Raw genomic sequence first — 24,338 nt, 5'->3', positions numbered from 1 at the left:
GCACATGTGTATGTATGTGTGCATGTACCTGTGCACTGCTGTCACGGCACAAATGTGGAAACCCAAGAACATCTTACAGAAATAGTTCATTCTCCTTCCACCATGTGGGTTCTGGGAATCAAACACAAAAGCAAGTACTTTTAACAGCTGAGCCATCTCAATGGTCCTTCAAGATACTTTTCTTTATAGGCACAGGTAATAGAACTGTCATCTTCCTTTCAGTCAAGGATCTGAACTCTTCAGAAGTTCAGTTAAAAGAAGAGATGCAGCCAACCCAGTAGGGATGGGCACCATTGCTACACATTATCTCTTCAGAAAAAAAGTGTATCTTCTTAGAAATAAAAAAAACAACATTTATACTTACTAGGAACTCATCCACCCCAAAATTTTAATTTGATGATCGTAATTCACAAGAGCTCTTTTCAAATGAATACGCTGACAGGTTTTAACAGGTTTTAACTGTAAGTGGCTTACCTTCTGCAATGGGCTCGTACTTCTCGATGATCTCCACTGAACTGAACTCATCCATCTTCATTTCATACTGCTCTTGGGTTAGAAATTCAATCAGACTGTCCTCAGGGAGAATTTTCCTGTTTTCAGTATACGTGTTGAAAATCTCAACGATCTCTTCTCTATGTACAATATACCGATAAATGGTTCTAAACTCTTCGATGGTGATTCTTCCTTGGTTTTGTCTGTCATTTTCCTACTAAAAAAAAATGACTGGTGGGATCACAGTGGAAGAATGGAAAATACAAAGGAATTGTCACAGAATTCATGTACAAGACGGTGAGTCATGCAAGTTAAAACTCATCCTTCCTGATGTTAAAATGCATTAACCTGTGGGGGTGATACCAAAGTCAGGATAGGCTAATCAGAGGTCAAGGTCAAAGGTCAAGACAGAGAGAACGCAGGAAGGGCTGTGGAGGAAGATAAGATTGTAAACTGATTTTCAGTTACGTATTTCCTTTGTGTGGTCCATTCCACTTCAGTTCCTTCCTTAAACTGGACCAGGCCATGATCCTGTGTTCACAATTCATAGCCTGGACTATAACATCAGACACATTCAGGATAGTGGCGGACCATGGAGGCTGCAGCCATTAAGAAGCACCTTGAAAAGAAATCGCAGCGACTATTAGAGTTTGATACAGAAACCAACCAGATGGGTTCTACCTAGAAAGAGTGGGTTCATCTGGCGGGTGTGAGAAATTTATAGTTAAACCCTATGAGATAAAAGATAAGGACACGGGCTGGGCTCAGATTTACAAAACAAAACAACAACAACAAAAACAAAACAAAACAAAAAGCCACTCTGAGGTCCTGAAAAAAAAATCTCACCAAAGTAGAAACAGGGCTGGGACTATGATTCCGTTTGTGGCTGTTTAGCCACCAGGCATGAGGCTCGGACTGTAACCCTCAGTGCTACATAAATCTGACCTAGTACTACATGTCTATAATTGCAGAATGTGCCTATGAGGACCAGAAAGAAAGTCAATGTCATCCTTAGCTACAAAGCAAGTTTAAGGACAGACACTGGCTACATGTGACGCTGCCTCAAAATACCAATTAATTCAATTCCAAAAAAAATAAATTTAAAGATAGTCATGGTATGATTATTTATTAAGGATGGGAAGACATGGAAAACTGAAGAAAATGGAGTTCAAGTAGGAAATGGTAAACACACAATAAAAACAGTTATCAGAGAAATTACGGAAGAATTCAGAAGGGCTTGACGTTGCAAGGTTTATAATCACAGTGGCAGAACAGTGGCAGAACATCATATTGCAAATGAACACACACACACACACACACACACACACACACACACACACTCACCACAGAAAATTCAACTGAGGACTTGCAGCTTCAAAAAGAACTCTCTTAGAAAGTAAACCAACTCTCTCAACCCATTGTTAAAACCTTGAATGCAAAGACCCCCTGGTTGGAGAGCCACCAGGTTAAGGTCAAACCTGACAAGGGTGACTCTGTCTTTGAAATCCCAAAGTGTGGTGGTACTGTGGAGGTGCAAATTAAGCTCACTGAGTTTCTTATTGAAACCTGAGAGAAAGAGGAATGGATAGCCCCTCCCGTGCTGTCAGGCTGCTGTGAGAGTGGAAAATATTCACCAAATTGTAGAACCGAATGGGGTGACTTGTGAGTATTATCTATGCCTGCTCCCTGACGTCCTCCAACCAAGCTGTGTCTCGTCTTCAGAAGTTTTATCTATGGAGATGCAACACTGCAGAACCCCTGGGGTACGACAGGTGACGCGCACACTGGAAATCACCCTGTCTTTTCCCTGGGAAGACTTTATGGGTCGGTGGGGAGGGTGGTATCAGAAATGTCTCTACAGAAGAGTGTAGGCAGCACTCTGAGCTGGGAATGAAAGCGAAGGGCACCCAGTCTCTTCAGAGCTCACAAGGAGCGCCATGGAACAGCAGTGCCCAGCCACTGCCAGTGGAAACGGAGATGGGACAAGTTTGGAGCAAAGCCACTATCTGTGTTTCTCGACTCATAGCCTGAGTCTCAAGAGTACTGGAAATCATACAGCACCTTAAAATTAAATAAGCTCAAAAACATTTTGTCACTTAGTAAACTAACATGGTTCTGATTATCGGTTTGGAATCGTGGAATTTGAGGTCCCTAACAGTGAATATTGTAGAATTAAAATTATTTTGTTTTAGACTCAGTCCATTCAAATCTTCATGAAAAATCTTAATTAAAAATTTCAAAGTGAGGGTCTGGAGAGATGGCTCAGTGGCTAAGAGCACTGACTGCTCTTCCAGAGGTCCTGAGTTCAAATCCCAGCAACCAAATGGAGGCTCACGACCATCTGTAATGGGATCTTGATGCCCTCTTCTGGTGTGTCTGAGGACAGTGACAGTGTACTCACATACATGAAATAAATAAATAAATCTTTTTAAAAAATTCAAAGTGAATCCCTACTCCCAAATTTTTTTCTTACCCTTGATTCAATAAATCAAAACTTCTAAATGTTTTACCTAGGTGTTACCCACCAAGTAACACAAGTTTTTTTTATGTCCAATCAAGGCACAAACCTCGAATGGCCTCTTCTGTCTTTTTTTTTTTTTTAATGTGTTATTTCCTGGTAAATGAAAGTTACAACTTGGTGTGTTAAAATGTTGGAACAGAGACCAAACAAAATCTCACAGATCCACAGAGTTGTTTCAACTGACCCATGCCAAAAGACAACTGTGGCTCCCAAGTCAAATACCAGAAGTAGAAGCTGTACACGATAAGTAGGGTCATCCCGTTGAGCCAGGGGGGCTAATAGAGTGGGAAAAGGAGAGGGGGATCTGGGGAAGAAAGACATGAGGGAGAAGAGTCAAGCTTGAGGTTGAGACCTAGAACACCTGACCTTCGGTATTGTCGTATTAGTATGTCCCCTGTAAAGAGTACCCAAGATGAAAATCTGATCACTTCACCCCTCTCTTCAATTATCCGGATTACCCTTGTCTTCATGACACCCAACCTATACTGTGTATACATCGTCATAGGACCCTGAAGATTTCAGTGAGTCTCTGCTCTGTCACCCTTGTACTTCACAGAGTAAGTGCCCTGAATTAGTTTACCCTGTGTGGTAGAAGCTGAACTCTTGGTATAGGATGTCATTCTTTGACTTCTTAATCTGCCAGGATCTGCAAATCTGTAGCATGTGTATGCTCTGTAAATGCTTTTTAAGTATATTTAGTTACTAATATGACCCAGCCAGATCCCCAATCATCAAGGCAGAGTCCTATGAATATTTTAAATGACCTTTAGCACAATTACTGGGTAAATTACCACTAATTTATTTCTCTATTCACTAGACTATTAATTCCCAGCTGTACTCTCCCAAGTACTTGCTGTTAGAGTCTTGCTGGGGCTTTTTTCTGTTTCTTCAGCTTGTCCTCAGGGCATTTCATTCTGCCACATGCTCCTGGTCCATCTCATCTAATGGAGACTTCCAGTTCTCGCCATCTTCTTTCTCCTTCTCCCTCCTTTTCCTCCCTCTACCACCCTCTTTCCTTTTCTTCTTCTTGTGGTCCCTACCTGTGATCCCAGCTCAGTAAATGAAACCCTGCCTACCTTTATTCTCCCCAGTAATTGGCTATAGACACTTTTATTTAACCAATGGATTTAAACTTGGGGTCAAGGTTTACAAGAGCTAGTGTACATGAAAATCTGTTCGTGGGGGTAACCAGATCTTGGGGTCCAGAGTTTATCATTTGAATACACAGCACCAGACCAACCCCTAAAAATGTTCCAGATCTGCAACCCAGGTTGTGTTAAACATCCAACTCGGTCAATGAGTTTATTTCTTATATTCTTGTTATTTTAAAGAGTGCTTCACTGAGGGCATTCAGAATCTTACCATTCATGTAAAAGTTTCAGATTTACTAATGGTTTCCATGAATTTGAAAATGTATATTTTAGCACATTTATTTGTGTGTACATACCATTGCACACATGTGGAAATCAAATGATAACCCTTAAGACTGGGTTCTTTTTCTCTACCTCGTAGATCCTGCAGATTAAACTAAGATGACCAGTCTTGGTCCCAAGCTCCCTTACCCGATGAGCCATCTCACGGCCATTTAACAGCAGACAGACCCATAACAAGAAGAGAAAAATAATATCCCAAGTAGCCAACTGGTGGATTGAGCAGCTCACATATAAAGTTCTCAGACAGAGAGAATGTAAATCTTGTCTCAATGGATCACCACCACGTGAAGGGTAGATAGGACTCTTCTGTTGTCTTCTAGGAAATGTAAGAGGAGAGAATACCTGGGAAGGATTAACAAGGTCAGATCATAGGCAGGTGAACTAGGCACAGTGAAAGTGGTTGAATGGGTCAAGATTGTGAGTTTGTGAGAAGTACCACTACCCAGGTTCTAACCTCCAGTCAATAGTGCTACCAGGTTATTCATAAAAAAAATTTTTTGGTTTGTTTTTCCTAGTCGAGAACTTTAATGATTGTCCATTGCCTACAAAAGAAAACTTAAATTAAGGCCTGCCCTTTAAGATTTCCACTATCAAGCCAGGTGTGTTGCTGTGTGCCTATATTCTTAGCATTTGGGAGGTAGAGACAGGCAGATCAAGAGCTCATGTTCATCCTCAGTTGTACAAGGAGTCTGTGGCTTTCCTGGACCACATGAAACTGTTGAAAATTAGGAGTAGAGAAGGGAGAAGGCAATGAAGGTTTAAAAAGCAAGAGGATGGGGAAAAGGAGAGGAAGTTGGCAAGAAGAGAGGAGGAGAGGGGCAATCGGGAGACTGCAAGAAAAGAAGAGGAGAAGGAGGAGGAGGAGGAAGAGGAGAAAGGATAGAAACACAAGAGGCTGAACAAAAGGCAAAGAAAGGAGAGGAAGAGAAAGCAGAGGCAAGAAAGAAAAGCTTGCCTCCCTCCGGCACCAAACAGCTTTTCTCCCCAACCCTTCCATGGATCCTACTCCAGCCTGTTCGATTCCTTTCTAATCACTAAACTCTCCTGCTGTGCACTGCATGCACATGGATCCTCATTCTTTGGTCTATAAAGAATGCCACCTCCACGTCTTCTAGATTCTTTCAGGTTTTCTGGGACATTCATCCCAGCCTACTCAAGAGGAAGTTCAGTATTCCTTTCTCTCCAGAGAAAACGCCTTCCTCCTTTCCCACAGTGAATACTTTCTGTGAGAGCTATGGATTCATCAAGGGTTGCTAATTGCCTAGAGACTATGAAGTCTATGAAGACCTAAGTCCTGTAGTAACAAATTCTTAAAATTCAAAAGGATATAATTTCATACTTGACCGACAAGCAGAGGTATGATCGAAGACTAGCTCTGCGTATTGAAGTTGCATGCAATATTGCTTATAAAAATGTTATAATGCTATAAATTAAAGACCATTAAAAGTCAAAGCAATAAATCTTTTTGTAAAAGTATAATAAAAATTGTTTAATAAATTTTTGCTCGAGCCACTACTCAATAATTCATCCTGTAGAAAGAACTTTAGAACATATTGCCAAGATCATAAACGTAAATGTTTTTTACCCAAATTTGTAATAAAAAGTCACCTTGTAAGACAATAAATTTATGCCATAATCTGTGTCAGCTCTTTAGGAAATCAATACATTTTGAGTAATTCCTAATACAACTTCATTCGCTCCTCAGGAAGTGAATACCTTATACATGGACAAGTCATAAATGTCTTATTTATGACTACAACAATCCTTTGGGATTCATATCCTCATTTCACAGACTAAGAAATTTGCTTAGGATGTTTATGACTTGCAAAAACAGTAGCTAAGCCTAAAGTCTCTATATGTTGAGGCACTGCCAGATTTTAGTCACCCAAGTCAGTGTTGTTTCATTAGATTTACCTGAAGAAAAAGTGGACTCATGAAGAAAAAAAAATCAGCAATTAGAGTTAAATGAGAATGGTTGTTCTGGACCAGAGAGATGGTTTAATAGACAAAGCACTTGTCAGACAAGTATCAGGACTGGAGTTCAGATGGCCAGCACCCACCCGGAAAGCTGGGAAGGTGTGACAGACCACGTGTAATCCCAGCTCTCAAGACACAATGACACAGGGTTCCTCCAAGCCAACTGAATAGTCAGCCTAGGAGAATCTGAAATCTCAGGGTCAGTGGAAGGATGCTGCCTTGGTAAATAAACTACTGAGTGATCGAGAAGATACCGTTGTCAGGCTCAGGCTGCTACACACATATGCACACATGCAAGTATGCACACACACATGCGTGCTCACAATACATATATGTGTATGCCAAAAAGGACTTGAGTGCTCAAGATGATTGACCTGAAGACATACCCAAAAATTCAGCCATACAATACACATTCCTTACGTTTTTATTTAGTCAACCTTTTTAATGTCAGTTTACCTAACACAACAAAGTATCAGAAAGCTGAGAACCGCTTTCACAGATAAGTTTACCACAAACCTCCCTATTGTTTCCAAAGTTCTCAGGGTCATGGGGTTATTTTTTAAGGTTTTTTTTTAACTGTGTTCTAACAATATTCTGGCTCTAATTTAAAAAAAATACATTTATATACTTACATGATTGGGTATGTATTATAGCGTATATGAAGGCCAGAGGACAACTTTGGAAAGTCAGTTCTTTGCTCCCACTACGAGGGTTCTAGAAAGTAAGTGCCATCACCCAGTGAACCATTCCCACTGGCCCTTCTGCCCCTGAATTTCATAAGCACTGTTGTCATAGTAACACCAAAAACTATTTCACCTAAGAAAATAAACATCAGGCATGCCCACGTCTGAACAGCAAAATTTCCATTGGTGACTCACATCCATGCTTTGGTAACTGTTATCCACACTGCAAAGTACTTTCCATGTCGGAGGTGCTTGATGCAACCCTGATTCCGATCATCTGTGTCTGAGAGAACTCCAAAGCAATATGGGGATGTATAGATGTCTACAACTGTTCGTATCTGCTATGGTTTGTAAAATACATTGCTGTCTCCATATTTATAGCAAGTAGAGTCTGTTAAATCAGGAAGAACACGGCTCTCTCCCTCTTAGGAGATGCTACTGGGTTATAAAACCCTAGCTGTAAAAAGTCTTGTGGAGGGGAACAAAACCTTTTGTGTTCAGATATGAATTTAGACATGAGCTGATTCCTCATCTCCAAGAATATCATTTAGAGGCTCAGTGTCCCTAACTATCTAGATTGGCCAATCTAGTGGTTTTTTGTTTTATTTTGTTTTGTTTTGTTTTTTTGTCTAATTCTCAAAAAGAAACTGTCAACTCTCTAGGACAAAGTTCAACTGAAACCCTTGTCTTCTTGCTTTATTCGTTGCCCTCTGATGCATAGTGAGAGAATCAAGGCAAAATCCTTCGTGCTAGCTCTTTAAACAAAGAAATCTCAGTAGAGTCTCTCCCTTGGAATAAGTGAAATATAAGCATCTCTCCAGGTTATTCATTCTTTGTTTATACAGAAAAACAATGTATTCCATTACAAACCCTTACACAGTTTAGTCATGGAGAGTAGCAGGCCCTGATGCAAGGGTTTTGTGGCACGTACCTGGCCCTGTTTATTTCTCCTCCATGGTTGATCTTGATTTCTATTTCAATTTTCCCCCTGACAGAGTCAGAACCTCTGAATTCCCCAAAGGCATCACACTGAGCATCATCCTTAGGGGAGAGTAGACACTATTACCAGGTGGTTCTGTTCATACTATGTGCGTGTTCCCAGAACGAGTGGATGAACGCTGAAATCTTTGCCTTCGGGCCTTGAAGTCCAGTTAAGCTGGACCACTCTAGGGCCTGGGTCATCATCAAAGCATTCAGCAAAGAGTGCTCTTTTCCCGTGTTCTGTACTCCTCAATGATCACCCACTCTTCTACCTCATCATCGAAGGCTGATTCGTTGACAGCCGTGGTATCAGACCAGGCAAGCCAAGAGGGCTTGGTCAATCCTATGGTCATGTGTTACAGGAGTGGTGGGAACACTACAGTTTGGTTACAAATTCTTTAAATTACATTGTTTGGGCAAAATTGACATTAAATATTTATATACTTTGGTTCAGTGAGATGGCTCAGCAGGTAAAGGAGCTTGCCACCAAGCTTTACAACCTGAGTTCAATCCTCAGGGTGAAAGAAGAAAATTGACCCTCCTCGAGGTTGCTTTTGGACCTCAACATGCACACTGTGGTACATGTGCACACATAGTCGCACACACAAATAATTGCAAAAATTTTTAAAGTTGACATATAAATTAGGGAATAACTATAAAATTAATAGAATATGGTGAACACCATTTATATGTCCATTCCATTCAAACATGCCCTCTGTGTGTGTATGCACGTGCACAAGTGTGTGTGTGTGTGTGTGTGTGAGAGAGAGAGAGAGAGAGAGAGAGAGAGAGAGAGAGAGAGAGAGAGAGAGAGAACAGCCGATATAATATCTACTCATCAATTCTATGGCTGTAATGGAATTTCACATACTGCAGACAATCTCCCATAATTATACCTCAAGGACCTTTTCGTATTGTAAGCTGGGGCTGTACCCTTTGAGTAACACTAGCTTACTGCCCCCCATACCGGTTGCTCCTGACTAGCAGCCCACCCTTTGCTCTTGTGAATTTGAAAATCTCATACTCTTCTCATCAGTAAGATCATGAAGTATTTTATCCCTTTGTCTGGCTTCTTGCACCTAGTTCCTCTTCTGGGTGTATTGATGTGACTGTGAGTGGAAGGCCTTTCTTTCTCCAGGGTAAATACTAGTCCACATTATGGATACAGCATGGTTTCCTGACCCATCTCTAGACTGAGGGACACCTCAGATCCTTCCATGTCTTCTCTATGACGATGCACTGCAGTAAGTGTGGGAATTCAGGGCAAACTCAGGGTTTGTTTACAGACCTCTCAGGGGCGTAGCTGTATCACAGCAGTCCTATGCTTAAGTTTCTGGGGGTCTTCTCCATGATAATTTATACAATGGCTGCAATGATCTACATGCCTTTGAATAGTATGCAAGACTCACTTTTTCCCATATCCTTACTAGAATGTTTGCTATGGTACACACATATACACATGTCACTCCACCAGCTGTGACACGTCTCCTGCGGCTTGCCCTGCCCTAATGGCTGGTTTAGTTCTTCAGATTCCTGTTGCCTACTTGCATATTTTTGAATAACTACACACAGTCCCTTTGTTTACATTTGAACATTATTTATCCTTTTCTCCTCTACGGCATTTTGTAACTTCTTTGTGTGTTTTGGCGATGTTGTCTGTAACTTTCTTCTCTGTAGGTTGCCTTGGTTTTTCACTTCCTCTGTGATGCCAAAGCCATTAACTGAGTACAATCCCGTTGTCTTCTTTGCCTTGGTTTCCTGTGTGTCTGTTCTAGAAACCAGTATGAAGAGTGACGTGAAGAGGATGTTTTTCCTAGGTTGTCTTCAAGCATTTTCCTAGTTTGGGGGTCTGATATTTGCATCTATAATGTGATTTGAATCTAGTTGGTGTGCACTCTTACAGTCCAGTTGTGAGCTTTACATGTGGTTGCACACTCCGCTTCCCAGTGCTACCCACTGAGGAGAATCTCCTCACGTCGGGTGTGTGTGGCACCCCTGCTGAAGATCACTGACTGCATAAGAATGATTTTGTTTCCTTTGTTTATACACCTATGTGACGTCCACCTGCGTAGGCAAAATGTTATGGTGCACTGTGTGAAGATTCAAATGCTGATTTCTGTCTCCCCTATATCTAATTGTACTCCTTATTGAGAGAGTAATCTCCTGTCTCGATCTTAACACCAGCTCACCAATTGTTCCCTGATGTGTCAATGAAGAGAGCTTACCAGCCAATGACTGAGCGGTGGAGAGAATAGAGCTGGAGTTCCTGCCAGGCAGGAATTAGGGGATTCAGCCACAGAGAGAGTCCAGGAAACACACTGAGAGCAGAGAAAGCCATAAAAATACAAGTATCTTGGGGATTTGGGATGGGAGGTAAAAGATTAGAGGATTAGAATAGAGTAATAACTGCTCAATTGTTGTTCTCTTAAAACTTGATAAATAAATATGCTTGTACACCTGGGTAAGAGGGAAGTTGTAACAGACTTATTAGAAAGCTACTAGCACCATGACCATATTATTATTTTGGTTGTTGCAACTTTTACTTACATTTTGAAACCAAATTATACTTTGAAAGCTGCCTCCAACTTCGCTCTTTCTAAAGATTATGTTGGCCATACAAGATCTTCCTTGGTCCATTAAGAATTGGAAAATCTTTTTTCTTACTAATCAGGAGAAAGAGAAAGGAGAGAGAGAGAGAGAGAGAGAGAGAGAGAGAGAGAGAGAGAGAGAGAGAGAGAGAACTGGGTCTGTAGACGGCTTTTGCCAAGATGAGCATGTTCACACAGAGTATCTTTCAATTTATTCCTGTATTTTGAACTTTCTTCTGTTGATGTTTCTAGTCTTGAATAAGTATTTTATCTCCTGCGGTAAGCTTATTCCTAGGTACTTGATTCATTTTGATATTAATGGAAACAAAATTGTTTTGTTGATTTCTTCTGGAGCGATTCATTGCCGCTAAGTAGAAATGCAATGGCTTATGCACTTGATGCTGTGTCTTACCACTTTACTGGATTTATTGACGCTCACAGACTTTTATAAAAACAAAGTTTAAAAATAAAATGTTTTTCCACGTAAGATGACCAGTGACCAGAGACCATTTTACTTCTGTTGTTCCCATTTAAATCTCTTTTATTTTGCCATCTTAACTAGCGTTCCCTGGCTAGCAGTGTTCCCACAGGACCTTACATTAGAATAGTTGGGGTGGGAACCTTTGCTTGTCCCAGCTCACAGAGGAAAAGTCTTAAATGTTTGAGGTCATTGGTTTGTTTTGACTTTTGGTTTGGTTTCAGTTTTCAGTTTTCGTTTGTTTCTGGGTTTTGTGGCTTTTCAGTTGGTTAGTTTTGATTTAGAGGTTTGTTTGTTTGTTTTTTTTGTTTGTTTTCTGGTTTGGCAGTTTGTTTGTTTTGTTGGTTGGTTAGTTGTTTGGTTGGTTAGTTTTGGTTGGTTTGTTGTTTGGTTGGTTGTTTAGTTGGTTGGTTGGTTAGTTGGTTGGTTAGTGGTTGGTTGGTTGGTTGGTTGGTTGGTTGGTTGGTTGGTTGGTTGGTTGGTTGGTTGGTTGGTTGGTTGGTTGGTTGGTTTGGTTGGTTGGTTGGTTGGTTGGTTGGTTGGTTGGTTGGTTGGTTGGTTGGTTGGTTGGTTGGTTGGCTGGTTGGTTGGTTGGTTGGTTAGTTGGTTGGTTGGTTAGTTGGTTGGTTGGTTGGTTGGTTGGTTGCTTGCTTGCTTGCTTGCTTGCTTGCTTGCTTGCTTTTTTTGTTTGCTTGCTTGGTTTTGTCTTAAGATCATTTCTTTTTATACAGTTTCATTGAGAGTTTTGTATGTGTGCATGTTCATGCATATGTATAAGTACAAAATGCATGTGTGTGCATGGAGGCAAAGGTCAACATTAGGTGTTGCTCTCAGTCACTTTCCCACACTGTTTTGGAGACAGGGTGCCTCATGGAACCAGGCGCTCAATGACTGACTCAATGATCTTCCTGTCTCTACCTCCCCGAGGTTTACAAGCCTGTGTCCATGATTCACTGAAGAATGATACCCCAGACTCAAATAGTGTGTAAACACAAAGATTGTTTTATTCATCAGATGTCAAGCAAGCATTACCAGAATAGAAGGATAACCAAGGAGCTTGTAGACCTGGTTTAAAGCACACTCAGGAATTTCAGAGTAGGTGACCTCTATGTTAATCTGTTGTGTTCATCTCTGCAGACATTCCATTTCTGGGGTATGGCTTGCTGGGAGGTCTGGAAACTGTATCTGAGGAAGTAGCTGAGGAAGGCTGGAAACTGTTGCTGACCCATTGACCTTGCCTCAGGTCAGTTAACAGGGCAGCTTCTGAGGACCAGTTTTTGGACACAGAGATTTAGGCCTAGTCCCCTTAACTGCCAATTTGAAGGCTGTCATAGAATCAGCCTAGCCTTCTTATTACAACATCCTGGCTTTTTCCATGAGTACTAAGGTTCCAAAACCATGTCCTCAAGTCAAGCACTTCGCTTACTGAACTATCTCCCCAGCTCTAGCATTATATATGTGTGTGTGTGTGTGTGTGTGTGTGTGTGTGTGTGTGTGTGTTGTGTTTAATTAAAAGAAAAAGAGTTAAGTGTTTGAAGGTTATTGTGTACTTTCATTTTCTCCTTCATTTTCTAGATGTAGGGAATAGGAATGCTTTCTGTATATTGAGCCTTCCTTGCATGTGAATGACAACTCCCATTGGGTCACGGCACAGAATTCTTCTTGAAGGCTGGTGAATTTGACTTGCTGAGATTTTGCTGAGGAAGTTTGTAACCGTGTTCATCAAACATACTGGCTTATAGTTAATGCTTCTGAAGCATTCACGCTCAGCTCTGATACCAGGATTTTGCTTTGGTTATAAAATAGCATTATAATCATTTTCTTTTCTGTTTTTGTAGAAGTGTTTTAAGAGGATGAGCCTTGACTCCTCACCTAAATCTTCACCTAAAAAACTAATTGGTCCTGGGCTTTTCTTTACTTAATGACTTGGTGGTGGTGGTGGTGGTGATGGTGGGTGGTGGTGGTTGGGTGGTGGTGGTGGTGGTGGTGGTGGTGGTGGTAGTAGTAGTATCATTATTATTATTACTACTATTACTATTTGTCTATCCAAGTTTCTAGTTCTTTTTTATTGGTTTTCATAGGCTCTGTGAATTTCTCTGTTTCCTCTAAGTTGGCCGATCTGCTGCTCTCTGGTGGTTCCTGTCCCTTCATGATGTTCTTTAATCCTGTGGTGTCGGTGGTCTCCTCTTTCCCTTACTAATTTATTCCTTTCAGCCTTCTCTATTTTTCTCTGTCTTGCTAATGCTATGGTTTGTCAGTTATTTCATTATTTGCTGTGATGGCTGTTTATTCTTTTCTAAAGCGGGTGCTATGTAGGCCAGACCAATATGAAACCCAAAGCATAGCTGAAACTCGCCCTGAGCTCTTCCTCTGCCCCCTCAGGCCCCCAAACGCTAGGATCACGAGTGTAGTATTCGGTCACAACACCTTTTGTGCCCATTACTCTGTTCATTGGAGCTTTTTACTTCTCCCATGCCATCAAGATGAAGTATGACCTTTCACTTTTTACATTTAATCCCAGTTCAGACAGTCCTAACGTTGACCTTTATCCCAGATCTGGTGTGACCATTTCTATATACTCTGGAAATTGTTCCAAGCCAATAACTTGGCATTATTTCAAACTGTAACAGCCATTAGTTTATTCTGTTTTTTTTTTTCCTGCATGTATTTTCCAACACTGACTTAGGTTCATGTATCTGAGGGCGTATGTGCGCCATGTACTTCAGGGAGCTGGAATAGGTCAGACCAGGCACTGGGTTCTTTAGAGCTAGAGTCACAGGCAGTTGTGAGGCACCAAGTGCATGCTGGGAACTACACACAGGGCCTCTATAAGAGGAGTCAGTGCTCCTAACCAGTGGGCCATCTCTCCGGCTCCATGTGTATTTTCTCAAGTACTGAAGTATCTACTAATGTCTACTTACACTGCCATAAACTATAGAGAGGAATAAGTGGGGAGAGGGTGTCATCTCACCTTAAAAATACGTTTCACATGAGCAAAATGGCATGGGAAATCAAGTTTCTCGAGCAGTTTGTGAGTAATTCCAGCGCTGATTTTTCCACCTCTAAAATAATCCTGAATCTTTGACATAAACCATGTACGAAGCACAAAGAGTTAAGGAAATTCTCAAAGTCATTCACTGAGGGATTTAAAAATCCTTAAAGAAATATTTTGTCTGTGGCCTTAATGGATCATCTACCCTATGCTCAGACAGTTGTAAATAAATACTATTTATGATAAAGTATAGTTTAGCTTTTTCAACTACAGGAAAGGAGTGAGAGATATAAAAAGGCATAACCCAGTTAAAATACAGGATAGCATCTGTTTTTAAAAAAAATGGAGAAATAAAGTCAGCACTTGGGAAATTCATTATTCCATTATTATACACTATTTGTCTGAAAGTCTGATCCTGAGAGCTCATGGACCCCGAGATTCTCTCACCCACCTGACCTCTCTCATCAAGAAAGATGAGAAAATCAACACTTAATCTTACAGAAGTCAGAGCATTGGATACATTCATAAAACATTATTAAACATAGGTTACTGTGCGTTCAGTAGTGACTCTGACTGGTGTAATTACTGTGCGAGTCAAATGTCCTACGGGTGATAGTTGCTCCAATTTCCGCTCAATCTTAGGTTGTTAAAACTAATGAGTAATTCTTAACCTTAATGGCTATGGCTCAATATGGAAAATGCACTTTCTTATCATAACAAGAACAACGGTAAAATACAGGAGTCTAAGGAAACCCAGAAAGGCTTAGGACTGTGAAAACAAGCAGAAGGTTCATACTTAAATGGCAGACATGAGTTCAGGACTCTGTGAAAAGAGGGAGAGTCACATGAAGAGGAAGGAACCAAGCAAGGGGGGAAACAAGACAGAGAGACCTTCAGAATGGATATCTTGCCTCTGCGAGCTCATAATGGCTCTCCATGATTTCATGATCTGGGTCGCGTGTCCTCCCATAGAGGGCTCTTCGTGTAAGGTGTCACTTAATCTTAGAAGTAACTCTGCCTTTTTGCGATAGTCATCAGCTGTTCTCACCGCTGCCTCCTTTCTGGGGAAAAGGCAGAGAACATACAAGCCTGTTGCCTTTGCTCTTGCAGATCTGCCTGTGCTCAAAGCAGACACACATAACACAAAAAGAGGGCATGGGGAACATGAAAGATGTGGTCCCTGCCTAAAATACTTGACTGCTTATGTTCTGCGAGTTTCTAATCCCACATTTTCAATAAACTCTGTGTGTGTGTGTGTGTGTGTGTGTGTGTGTGTGTGTGTGTGTGTGTGTGCCCTTTTTGTAATGGTGCATTGAGGTCAGAGAACAATTTATAGGAGTCCTGTCTCTCCTATCATCATCTGGGTCCTGGGAACCAAACTATGGTTGTCAAGCTTGGTGATTTCTCAGCCTTCATAGTATCTTCATTTTATTTTGTTTCTAACCCTCAAGCCTTTCATCACAATGTTTACCCTGAAGGTGGGGCAGCTATTCTAAGGGCCCGAGTGGAGATCAGTACCATATGACAGTTGAAGAGACCACAGACTATCCAACGCTAAGTCAGTTCAAACCCCAGGCAACTTCTGCAGACTGCCAACAACACGTAACAGACACAGAAAAACACATACCGCTTATGAAGAAGACTTGTCCAGAAGCTAAATTCTTAAAACCTTCACAGTTGCTATAGCTTGTTGGCTGAACCCCATACTGTCAGGTGACTATCATTTTCTTCTTTGGTTCTGAGCACTCAATTGTGACATCACTAGAAGTTCCATGCTTCTCTGTGACTTCACCGGGATATGCAGAGCTTGACTGACTGCCCTTCTTCCTGGTCCTACATACTGCTCTAAAGCTTGAATGATTAACACCTTGAATGGGCAAGATATCCCATGGATCCTCTTCTCACCCTGTAAACACCCTTCACTTCGGAAGCTTTGCTTCTCCTGCAACTAGACATGTCACTCAGCGTCTTGAGTAGGCAAGACAAAGAAAAGGTCATCCACAGACTCTTAATCCAGGCTCCTCCTGGGGAATTCGTGAATGCCTTTGATGATCTCTGTCTGCTTATCCGAGATGAGAAGCTCATGCACCACCAGGGTGAGTGCGCAGGTCATCAGCACTGCCAAAAATACTGTGTCCCACTCTGTATCGATGGCAATCCAGTCCTCTTGTCTCACCACAATGTGATGGGTGACTTCCGGTTCTTTGACTACCAGAGCAAACTTTCTTTCAGGTTTGACCTGCTCCAGAATCAGCTGAGAGACATCCAAAGCCACGGAATCATTCGGAATGAGACCGAGTACCTGAGATCTGTTGTTATGTGTGCCTTAAAACTCTACGTGAACGATCACTACCCAAACGGAAACTGCAATGTGCTGAGAAAAACAGTCAAAAACAAGGAGTTCTTAATAGCTTGCATTGAAGACCACAGCTATGACAATGGAGAGTGTTGGAACGGTCTTTGGAAGTCTAAGTGGATCTTCCAGGTAAACCCGTTTCTAACCCAAGTGACAGGAAGGATTTTTGTACAAGCTCACTACTTCAGATGTGTCAACCTTCATGTTGAAGTCTCCAAGGACCTCAAGGAGAGCTTGGAGGTAGTCAACCAAGCCCAGTTGGCTCTCAGTTTCGCAAGGCTTGTGGAAGAACAAGAAAATAAGTTTCAAGCTGCTGTAATAGAAGAACTACAGGAGTTGTCTAATGAAGCCCTGAGGAAAATATTACGGAGGGATCTTCCAGTGACACGCACTTTGATTGACTGGCAACGGATCCTCTCTGACTTGAATCTGGTGATGTACCCCAAATTAGGATACGTTATTTACTCCAGGAGTGTGCTGTGCAACTGGATAATATAAAAAGTTGCTGCTCCAGGTTATCGTCTCAAGCCAAAGTGCTTTCTGGGAAGTCAGTGCTTAGATAGCACTGAGAAGCTCTTGGACTAGTAATAAGCCTGTCTTTAGCCTATACCAGTTTGAAGAGGGGGAAGAACAAGAAATCATGTTATCCAGTCAGTATTCACCAACATGGCAAAAAGGGTAAAATACATTTCATAATGTTAACTGTCACAAACTCAGAGGTTTTTATTAGAGCCTAAAATAAATCGAGAGTGGGGAGGTGGCCATGATTGAGTCTACATGACTCCTGTGTTTGTGTGCCTGTGTGTAGTGGTGTGTGTGTTGGGGGGGTTGTACTCTGTGTGTCTCTCTGCACCTGTATGCCTGCGTATCTGCATGTGTGTGAATTCAGTCTCTCTTTGGAACTGGGTAGGTGTGCACATCACTCTTCAAATGTTACTTCGCTTTACTCTACTCAGTTTGAGAACAACCAGGATTGAATGAACCTTAATAAATGACATTGGGTTTGGATATTCTATGAAAACCAGCTAATATCAAATCTCGCAGCCATGGTACTAGAGAGGTGACGCAGTAGTTAAGAGCACTGGCTATGCAACCATAGGAGCTAGGTTTAATTCTCAGCACCCACACAGCCCCAGAGCTCCCAGGGTTATAGAGAACACAGCACTGCCTACACATACAAGCAAAACACTCAGACACATATAATAAAAATGAGGAGGATTAGTAAAATTGCTTCTACCTCCTTTCTGATCCCTCCTGTGCCCCTCCTAAGGAGGGTGTAGGATTGCTGTGAATCTCTGGGCTTCTAGAGTAGCAGGATCTAGAAACCCTGTGTAGCTGAGTCAATGTAAAGTCATCCCTACAAACCTGTGTAATGCTTGCTTCGTTGCAAACTTCATAGTAATGTTTTACAAACAATACTTTATCATCTGCCTGGTTCTAGCGTGATTCCCATTGTACATTAAAAATATAAGAAGTCTCAAGTTGCTCAAATCATCAAGACATAAAACATCTTGATGTGCTCAGGATGTTACAGTAAAATACTGTGAAATGTGTGTCTAGGAGATGGCATGTTGTAAAGTCCCCTGCTACCATTTCTAAACTTGAGCTCCATCAAGAACACACATGGTGGAAAAAATCGACACCCACACGTTGTCCTGTGACCCCCCAGAAGCCCCCTGCCCCAAACTCCATTCACACAATGCGAAATAAATAAAATAAACCAACATTACCATTAAATGAGTAGCTGATACTAAAACATTAGCGCTCACCGGTCTGGCCCTGGAAAATCCAAGACCGAGATGCACGCCGAGACAATATTTGCTTCCCCATGGGCAATGTTCCTTTTTACACAGCATGCCTTGAAAGTAAGCAAAGCAGTTCTCCAGAATCTCTTTTTTAAAGTTTGCTACTCCCACTCATAAAAGCTATACACTCATGACCCCCTGGAGAACTCTGAGGCCACTAGCTTAGGGACAACATTTCAGATTAGCATGCACAGTGGCTGCCGCAGATGACTAAAGACAAGCTCTATACACCAACTATATGGATGATTTGAAGATGGGATGAGATGATCCCATCCTATGGCAAAGGGCCAGTTTTAAATACTTAGTTTTTAACTGATGCCACTATTTGAGGGAGTTTCTGGAAACTTCTAGAGATTTGGGCCTAGTCAGAAGGAGCAAGTACCAGAGACATGAGACATGCTTTTAAAGGTTAAAACTGTCATCTAGTTCCTTTTTGTTTGATGTCTACACGAAGTGACAGTCTCCTCTCGCAAATCATGAGATCTGTCCAAACACCAACAGCCCCATGATCAGAGACTGAGCTCTCTGAAGTCATGGACTAAGGGAACCCCTTCCTATGCTGTGTTGTTTCTGCCTGACATTTGCTCACAGCAGAGAAAACCAAGTTGCACACAGGAGCGATGGGCTCTGCTGAACAGTTCTGTGGGCAAGCACAGCACAGAGAGATGGCCCAGAAGAGGGATCTCCTGCTACCTACTGCTCTTCCAGTGAATCCCATCCAAAACGGAGAACAAGGTTACAGGGGAGGAGTCAGGAGGTCCCATTCTCCAATCCTGACTGATCTGAAAAGAAAATCGCTTTGGATCTTGAGTCCATGCAACTGAAAGGAATCTCCGGTTCTGTCTCGTACACACTGGGGCAGACAAGAGACCGTGCAGGAATTTTATTATTTATTATTTACATCTGTGTTCGTATGGTGTTTACATGCTTGTGCTTGCGGGGATAGGGGACGGTATATACACGCGTGTGGAAGCTGCATGTCTATGTTGGGTGCCTTCCTCGATCTTATTTTCTGAGAGTGTCTCATTGTAGCCTCAGTCCCAGAACGTGGCAAGACTGGCTAGCCAGTGAGTTCCCATGATTCCCCTGTCTCCACATGGCACTTATAGATGGATGGCCGTGCCAGCATCTTTTCCTCAGGTACTGGGGATTTGAACTCCTGTCTGGATACTTGCACAACAAGCACCTTATCTGCTGAGCCAGCTCCTCACCCCTGGCTTTTTAGTTTGATTTGAGAATTCTCTGGGTATGTCTTCAAAAATAGACATTTTGGAGCCCATCCAGAAATATTCTGTGTGTGTCTCTGTCTCTTTCTGTGCCTCTGTATGTCTCTTCTCTCTCTCTCTCTCTCTCTCTCTCTCTCTCTCTCTCTCTCTCTCTCTCTCATATTTTAGGTATTAAACCAAAGGCCACTTGCCCTCTATTACTGAGCTACAAGCCCTAGCCTAGGATATCTACATTTTAAAACAAATATCAGAGATATCTCTGATACGAAGTCTACCAGTCTGAACCACATTTCAGGAAATATTACTGTAATCTTAAAACAGCGTGCCTAATTCCTGTTTACCTAAAAATCACTTCCCAGAAAACTCATGGCCCAGTAAAAGCCATCTCCACCACTCACTGAGTGTGGACCAAGGTCAGGATTTCACCTGTTAGTAAAAAAAAAAAACAAAAACGGGCAGATGGGATTTCACAAATAAAGTAGAAAATAAAGCTGTTCTCCTGAACTGAAATGACGTTATCAGGTAACCCCTTTAATAAAAACATGAAGTAGTCCGTGGTTACAGGTGTAAAAGTGACTTTCTAGATCATTCCAGAAGAGGATCCAAGAGTTTGTGGGAAAATTGCAGAGACGTTTAGGCTCCCACCTATAGTATTACTTTTCCCACTACTATGACACAACACCAAGACAAAAGCAAGTTACGGACAGGGGTGTTTATTGCGTCTAACGGTCTGAGAGCGTGGTCCATCAATGGTGGGGAAGAGCTCGTGGCAGAAGCTAGGCTCTCCTGCATCCACGGACAGAAAGGGCAGCAAGGCCCCTTTCTCAGCTTCTCTCCCCTTTTCACACCATCCGAATCCACACCCAAGGATTGGGACATTCAGGGTGGGTCTTCACTTTCTATTAACTCTATCCTACAGTCTCTCAAGGCATTCCCAGAGGTTATCCTGGTCTAGATAACTTCTCACGGTGAGCCCAGGGGCCTCCTTCCTAGGTGAGCCTAGATCTGGTGAAGTTGGTGACCGGTATAAACCATCACACACTCTAACATTCAGCCTGGTCAATAATATTACTAGCTGTGTTTGTAATCCCAGCATTCACCAGGCCCAGACAGGAGGATCACAAATTCAAGTCTAACCTGGCCTAAAGTCATGTCTCTAAAATCAAACCAAAAACCATTAAGTTTAAAATTTTATTTCTAGATATCTGTCACATGAACAACTTGTGGGAAGTTCTCAAAAGTGTTGATGTATTTTTTTCCTCCATCTAATTTTGCGGAGTTTTCAATATTATGGATATATACAATAAAAATTTATATTTGATACTTCTTTACATAATGCATGTATCATAAACACTGTCCCATATCATTCAAAATTTCTTGAGCATATAAATTTAATTATTTACGTGTTATTCACACTATAAATGTACCATAACAAGACAGCCATTCTTTCTTCATATATAATTTAAGTTTTTAGAATTTCTCCAGCTATGAGTTATTCCTACAATGAGTGTATATATTTTCCATATTTTGGGTTATCTCCATCAAGACAAATTACCCAAAGTTTCATATTCAAAAGGCACAAAGGCATTAACACTTACAGTGCACATTCACAAATACTTTTACAGACACATTCTTAAATTTATAATCCCCCAGTAACCTTGAGAACATGCCTAGCTGGGAGTAATGGAGCACACCCACAATCCTGACTCTTGGGAGTTGGAAGCAGGAGGATCAGGTGTTCGAGATCATCCTCGGCTGTATGGTGATTTTCAGACCAGCCTGGGCTACATGATTTCTGTCTCACAAAAACACAGAGACAGGAAGAAAGGAAGGGTGGAGTTAGGAAGGGAGGGGGAGGGGGAGGAAGGGAAGGAGGGAGGGGAGATCTAAGCAACCACAGGTTTTCATAATCAATATTGAGTATTTAAAGCAATATGGTATAAAACCTTTAAAACGTATGTAGCCTATGCCACCTCAACACCAAGTGCATTTCCTCATGGAAAATGCCTACACTAGTGTCTGGCGTAACCAGGAAACTGCAGTTACTAGTTCTTTTCTTCTCTCCCTCTTTCTCCCACCCCTCCCCCAACCCTCTCTTGGAAGCCTTTGTTTTCTTGTTAGTAACTCCAGGTAAAGACTATATGCCCATATGCCCGTCTGTTTTCACCTTTCCTAAGGCATCGTCAGTTTTTGGATTTCTACCTGTAAGCGCTTTTCTCATTCCCTTCCTTTGCCAACTTATTAATAAAGCGTGTGACTTCCCACTTAATGAGTTTTCTAATTGGCCTACTTTAATTTCTTGTTCTGCGAAGCTCTTCTCAATTAGCTTTCATAAACCTTTGCTGATTACCTGCTGATTTACTCACAATCTTGATTAAACACCTCTTTGTAACATTTACTGACTGGGGAGTGCGTCCCAAATCCCCTTAGCCTCCCAACTCTGAGATCTCAGCAACTTTATCACTCTAGGGACCAAGCTGGCTTCCCTGGGCTTCCAGCATCTTTCCCAAGGAGCCAGGCCTGATCGCCCTTCCAAGCACACTCTCTCCAGCTCTAGATGCTGGCAAAGTGCATTTCTAATTAATCACGGGACCTGTTTGTCTTAATCTAGGCGTACAAATTTTCCTGTTTTTCTTAATAAAGAATCATCTTTCATTTATCAGCAATGGAGCAGAAATCTATGAGACTGTGTATCAGGACACCTGAGTTCAAGTCTTTATTCTGTCACTACTTTTGCATGACTTCACCAATGCCCAGTTTTCCCATCCCATGCAACACTAGGATAAGACAATTCACCAGATGTGAGAGCATCTAGGTGATGTTGGATAAGCAGTAAGTGGTTGTGGTTGGTGAACAAATAAAAAATCCCAAACAAAGAGAATGTCTCAAGCTCCACCTTCCAGGATTCTAAATTTCTGATATCTTTATCCCAAGCATAGCCTAGAATTTTCAAGGTCTTTCATGCCAGGTGCATTCTCCTGATGTCTTTATCATCACCAAGTGTTTGTGGATTCCATAAGGAGGCTTTTCTACTGACAAGACGTCTCTCTTAACTGTGGACCTCAACACAAAATATGACAAATTGGAAAACCAAAGGTATGACTTTTTTAAAAAAACAAAAAGACAGAGGGACAAACACGCAGAACCACAAAGAGAGGTGACACAGCAAGAAACGTGAAAGAATTGAGGCCTTTGGGTCCGGCTGAAGGGAGAGCCATGTCTCTACACCAGGTCACCCTGAAGGTCCTAATGATGATAATGAAGAAATACTGACAATCCAATAGCAGTCAGCCTGGGCAAAGGAAGCTGACAAAGAATTCCATCAGAAGGGATGTTTATTGAGGGGAAAAAAGTCATTTGATAGAAACAGTATAATATATTAAAAACCACCATATAGGGCCTTAAAGGGCTTCGTTAACAGGGAGACAGGGAGAGGCCAGAGGACCCGTGTCTGCGGCAATCCTCTGAGCAATCTCAAGAGTGAAGGAAATGTCAGACTTTTACTAAGATGTTAGAGAGGCTGGCAGGAAGCTGTAGGTAGCTTGATTTGTTTCAACACAGCGCAGGATAAGAAGCACAGAGTAACCAGGTACTGGTTAGGACCATAACTCGGGAGCCCTTGTTAGGCCACAGCACAGACAGATTCCTGGTCCTCTATTCCAGGAAGAGCTGCAGGGGGGTGTGGCCTAATCTCTTCTGTTTCTGTCTTCAAGAGTAGGTGCATGCACTATATGTACACACACACACACACACACACACACACACACACACACACACACAGTCCCTAAGAAAGAACATTGTTGGGGAAGGACATGTGGGAGAACAATCACTAAGGTCCTCCTTCCCTTTTTGCTGTCAAACTTCTCGATGGCAAACCCAATCAGAAAAGGGAGAGCAGGGAGGCCATTAACCGAAGCCCTCCACACTAGTACCTGGTCAGAAGCAGCAGAGGAAGCCAGGTAGGTAACACAGGGGACAACTGAGGGACCGAATGTCGTTCACCCCAAAGTGTTTTTCGACACTTAAAGGTCTTTACTTGGGGAAATGGCTATCTGGAATTCACTCAGTATATTGTACTTTTTGATTTATTTAGTAAAGTCATTAGAAACACACGCACACACGTGTATAGACACATAAGCACGTGTCTTGTTTTGGTACACTTAAAAGTGTTTTGAACGGCTTCAGGTAATTTTTTGTACAGATCATTTTACCTCCACTGAAAACCAATTTGCTCTTCTAGGCTATAAATACAACAGCTTTCCTGAATTAATTTTGTTACATAAATTTAACTTTCAGCATACTGTTACTATCTCCCTGGCCACTCTCCTCCTTATTTTAGAAGGTGTAAAGCACTCTTTTCGAACACTGTGTTCATGTTCTATCCTCACAGGAATAAAGAATTTATAGTGTGGATGAGATTTGCTAATTGGACCAATTGGGTTTTTCCACTCTCAGAATGTGACCTGTGATACTGACAGCATCCGGGTGTACTCTGCTTCAGGGACAGTGGTCTTTACTGGTTGTTTTGCAACACTGTTGAAATCAGACCTGAAAGCACCTAGGATCTCAGGTGGATGTAGAAGGTCCTGGAGTGTCATTGCAGCTATCCCCCTGCAGCCGGCAAGTATGGTGAGGGTGTGAGGTTGGGCGTGAGGTTGTGGAACGTCACTGCTGAAGGAGAAACACTATGTATGATCACTGTGTGCTTTTAGCAAGTCTGCCAAACAGAATCCCAGTGATTCCTTTTTAAAAAATAAGAGAAAAATTATCTCTTTGTGTGGGATGTGTATGAGTGTGTGTGTGGGT

The 24,338-nt window shown here is 41.9% G+C and overlaps 2 protein-coding genes across 2 annotated transcripts in view; one reads left to right on the top strand and one right to left on the bottom strand.

The window, feature by feature from the left end:
• Plcz1 (phospholipase C zeta 1) overlaps positions 1-15,083 on the bottom strand; it is a 54,342-nt gene extending 39,259 nt beyond the window's left edge. The window contains exons 1-3 of the mRNA XM_032907316.1: positions 15,052-15,083; positions 14,125-14,248; positions 475-706 (exon numbers count right to left, since the gene is read on the bottom strand). Coding sequence (XP_032763207.1) covers positions 475-706; positions 14,125-14,248; positions 15,052-15,083 — 388 coding nt within the window. The remainder of the gene's footprint in view (positions 1-474; positions 707-14,124; positions 14,249-15,051) is intronic.
• Positions 15,084-16,002: 919 nt separating this feature from the next.
• Capza3 (capping actin protein of muscle Z-line subunit alpha 3) lies at positions 16,003-17,209 on the top strand. The gene has a single exon (XM_032907315.1). It carries the CDS (start codon positions 16,100-16,102, stop codon positions 16,997-16,999), a length of 900 nt encoding a protein of 299 aa, XP_032763206.1. The 5' UTR covers positions 16,003-16,099; the 3' UTR covers positions 17,000-17,209.
• The last annotated feature ends 7,129 nt before the right edge of the window (positions 17,210-24,338 follow it).

The sequence above is a fragment of the Rattus rattus genome, chromosome 6 (assembly GCF_011064425.1).
Source record: "Rattus rattus isolate New Zealand chromosome 6, Rrattus_CSIRO_v1, whole genome shotgun sequence".
Lineage (NCBI taxonomy): Eukaryota > Metazoa > Chordata > Mammalia > Rodentia > Muridae > Rattus > Rattus rattus.
Note: the sequence above shows the minus strand (reverse complement) of the source record. Positions and strands in the feature narration are given on the sequence as shown.

What these genes read in the sequence shown, in the direction of transcription:
- Capza3 (XM_032907315.1), top strand. Translation starts at nt 16,100, where the DNA reads ATGTCACTCAGCGTCTTGAGTAGGCAAGACAAAGAAAAGGTCATCCAC.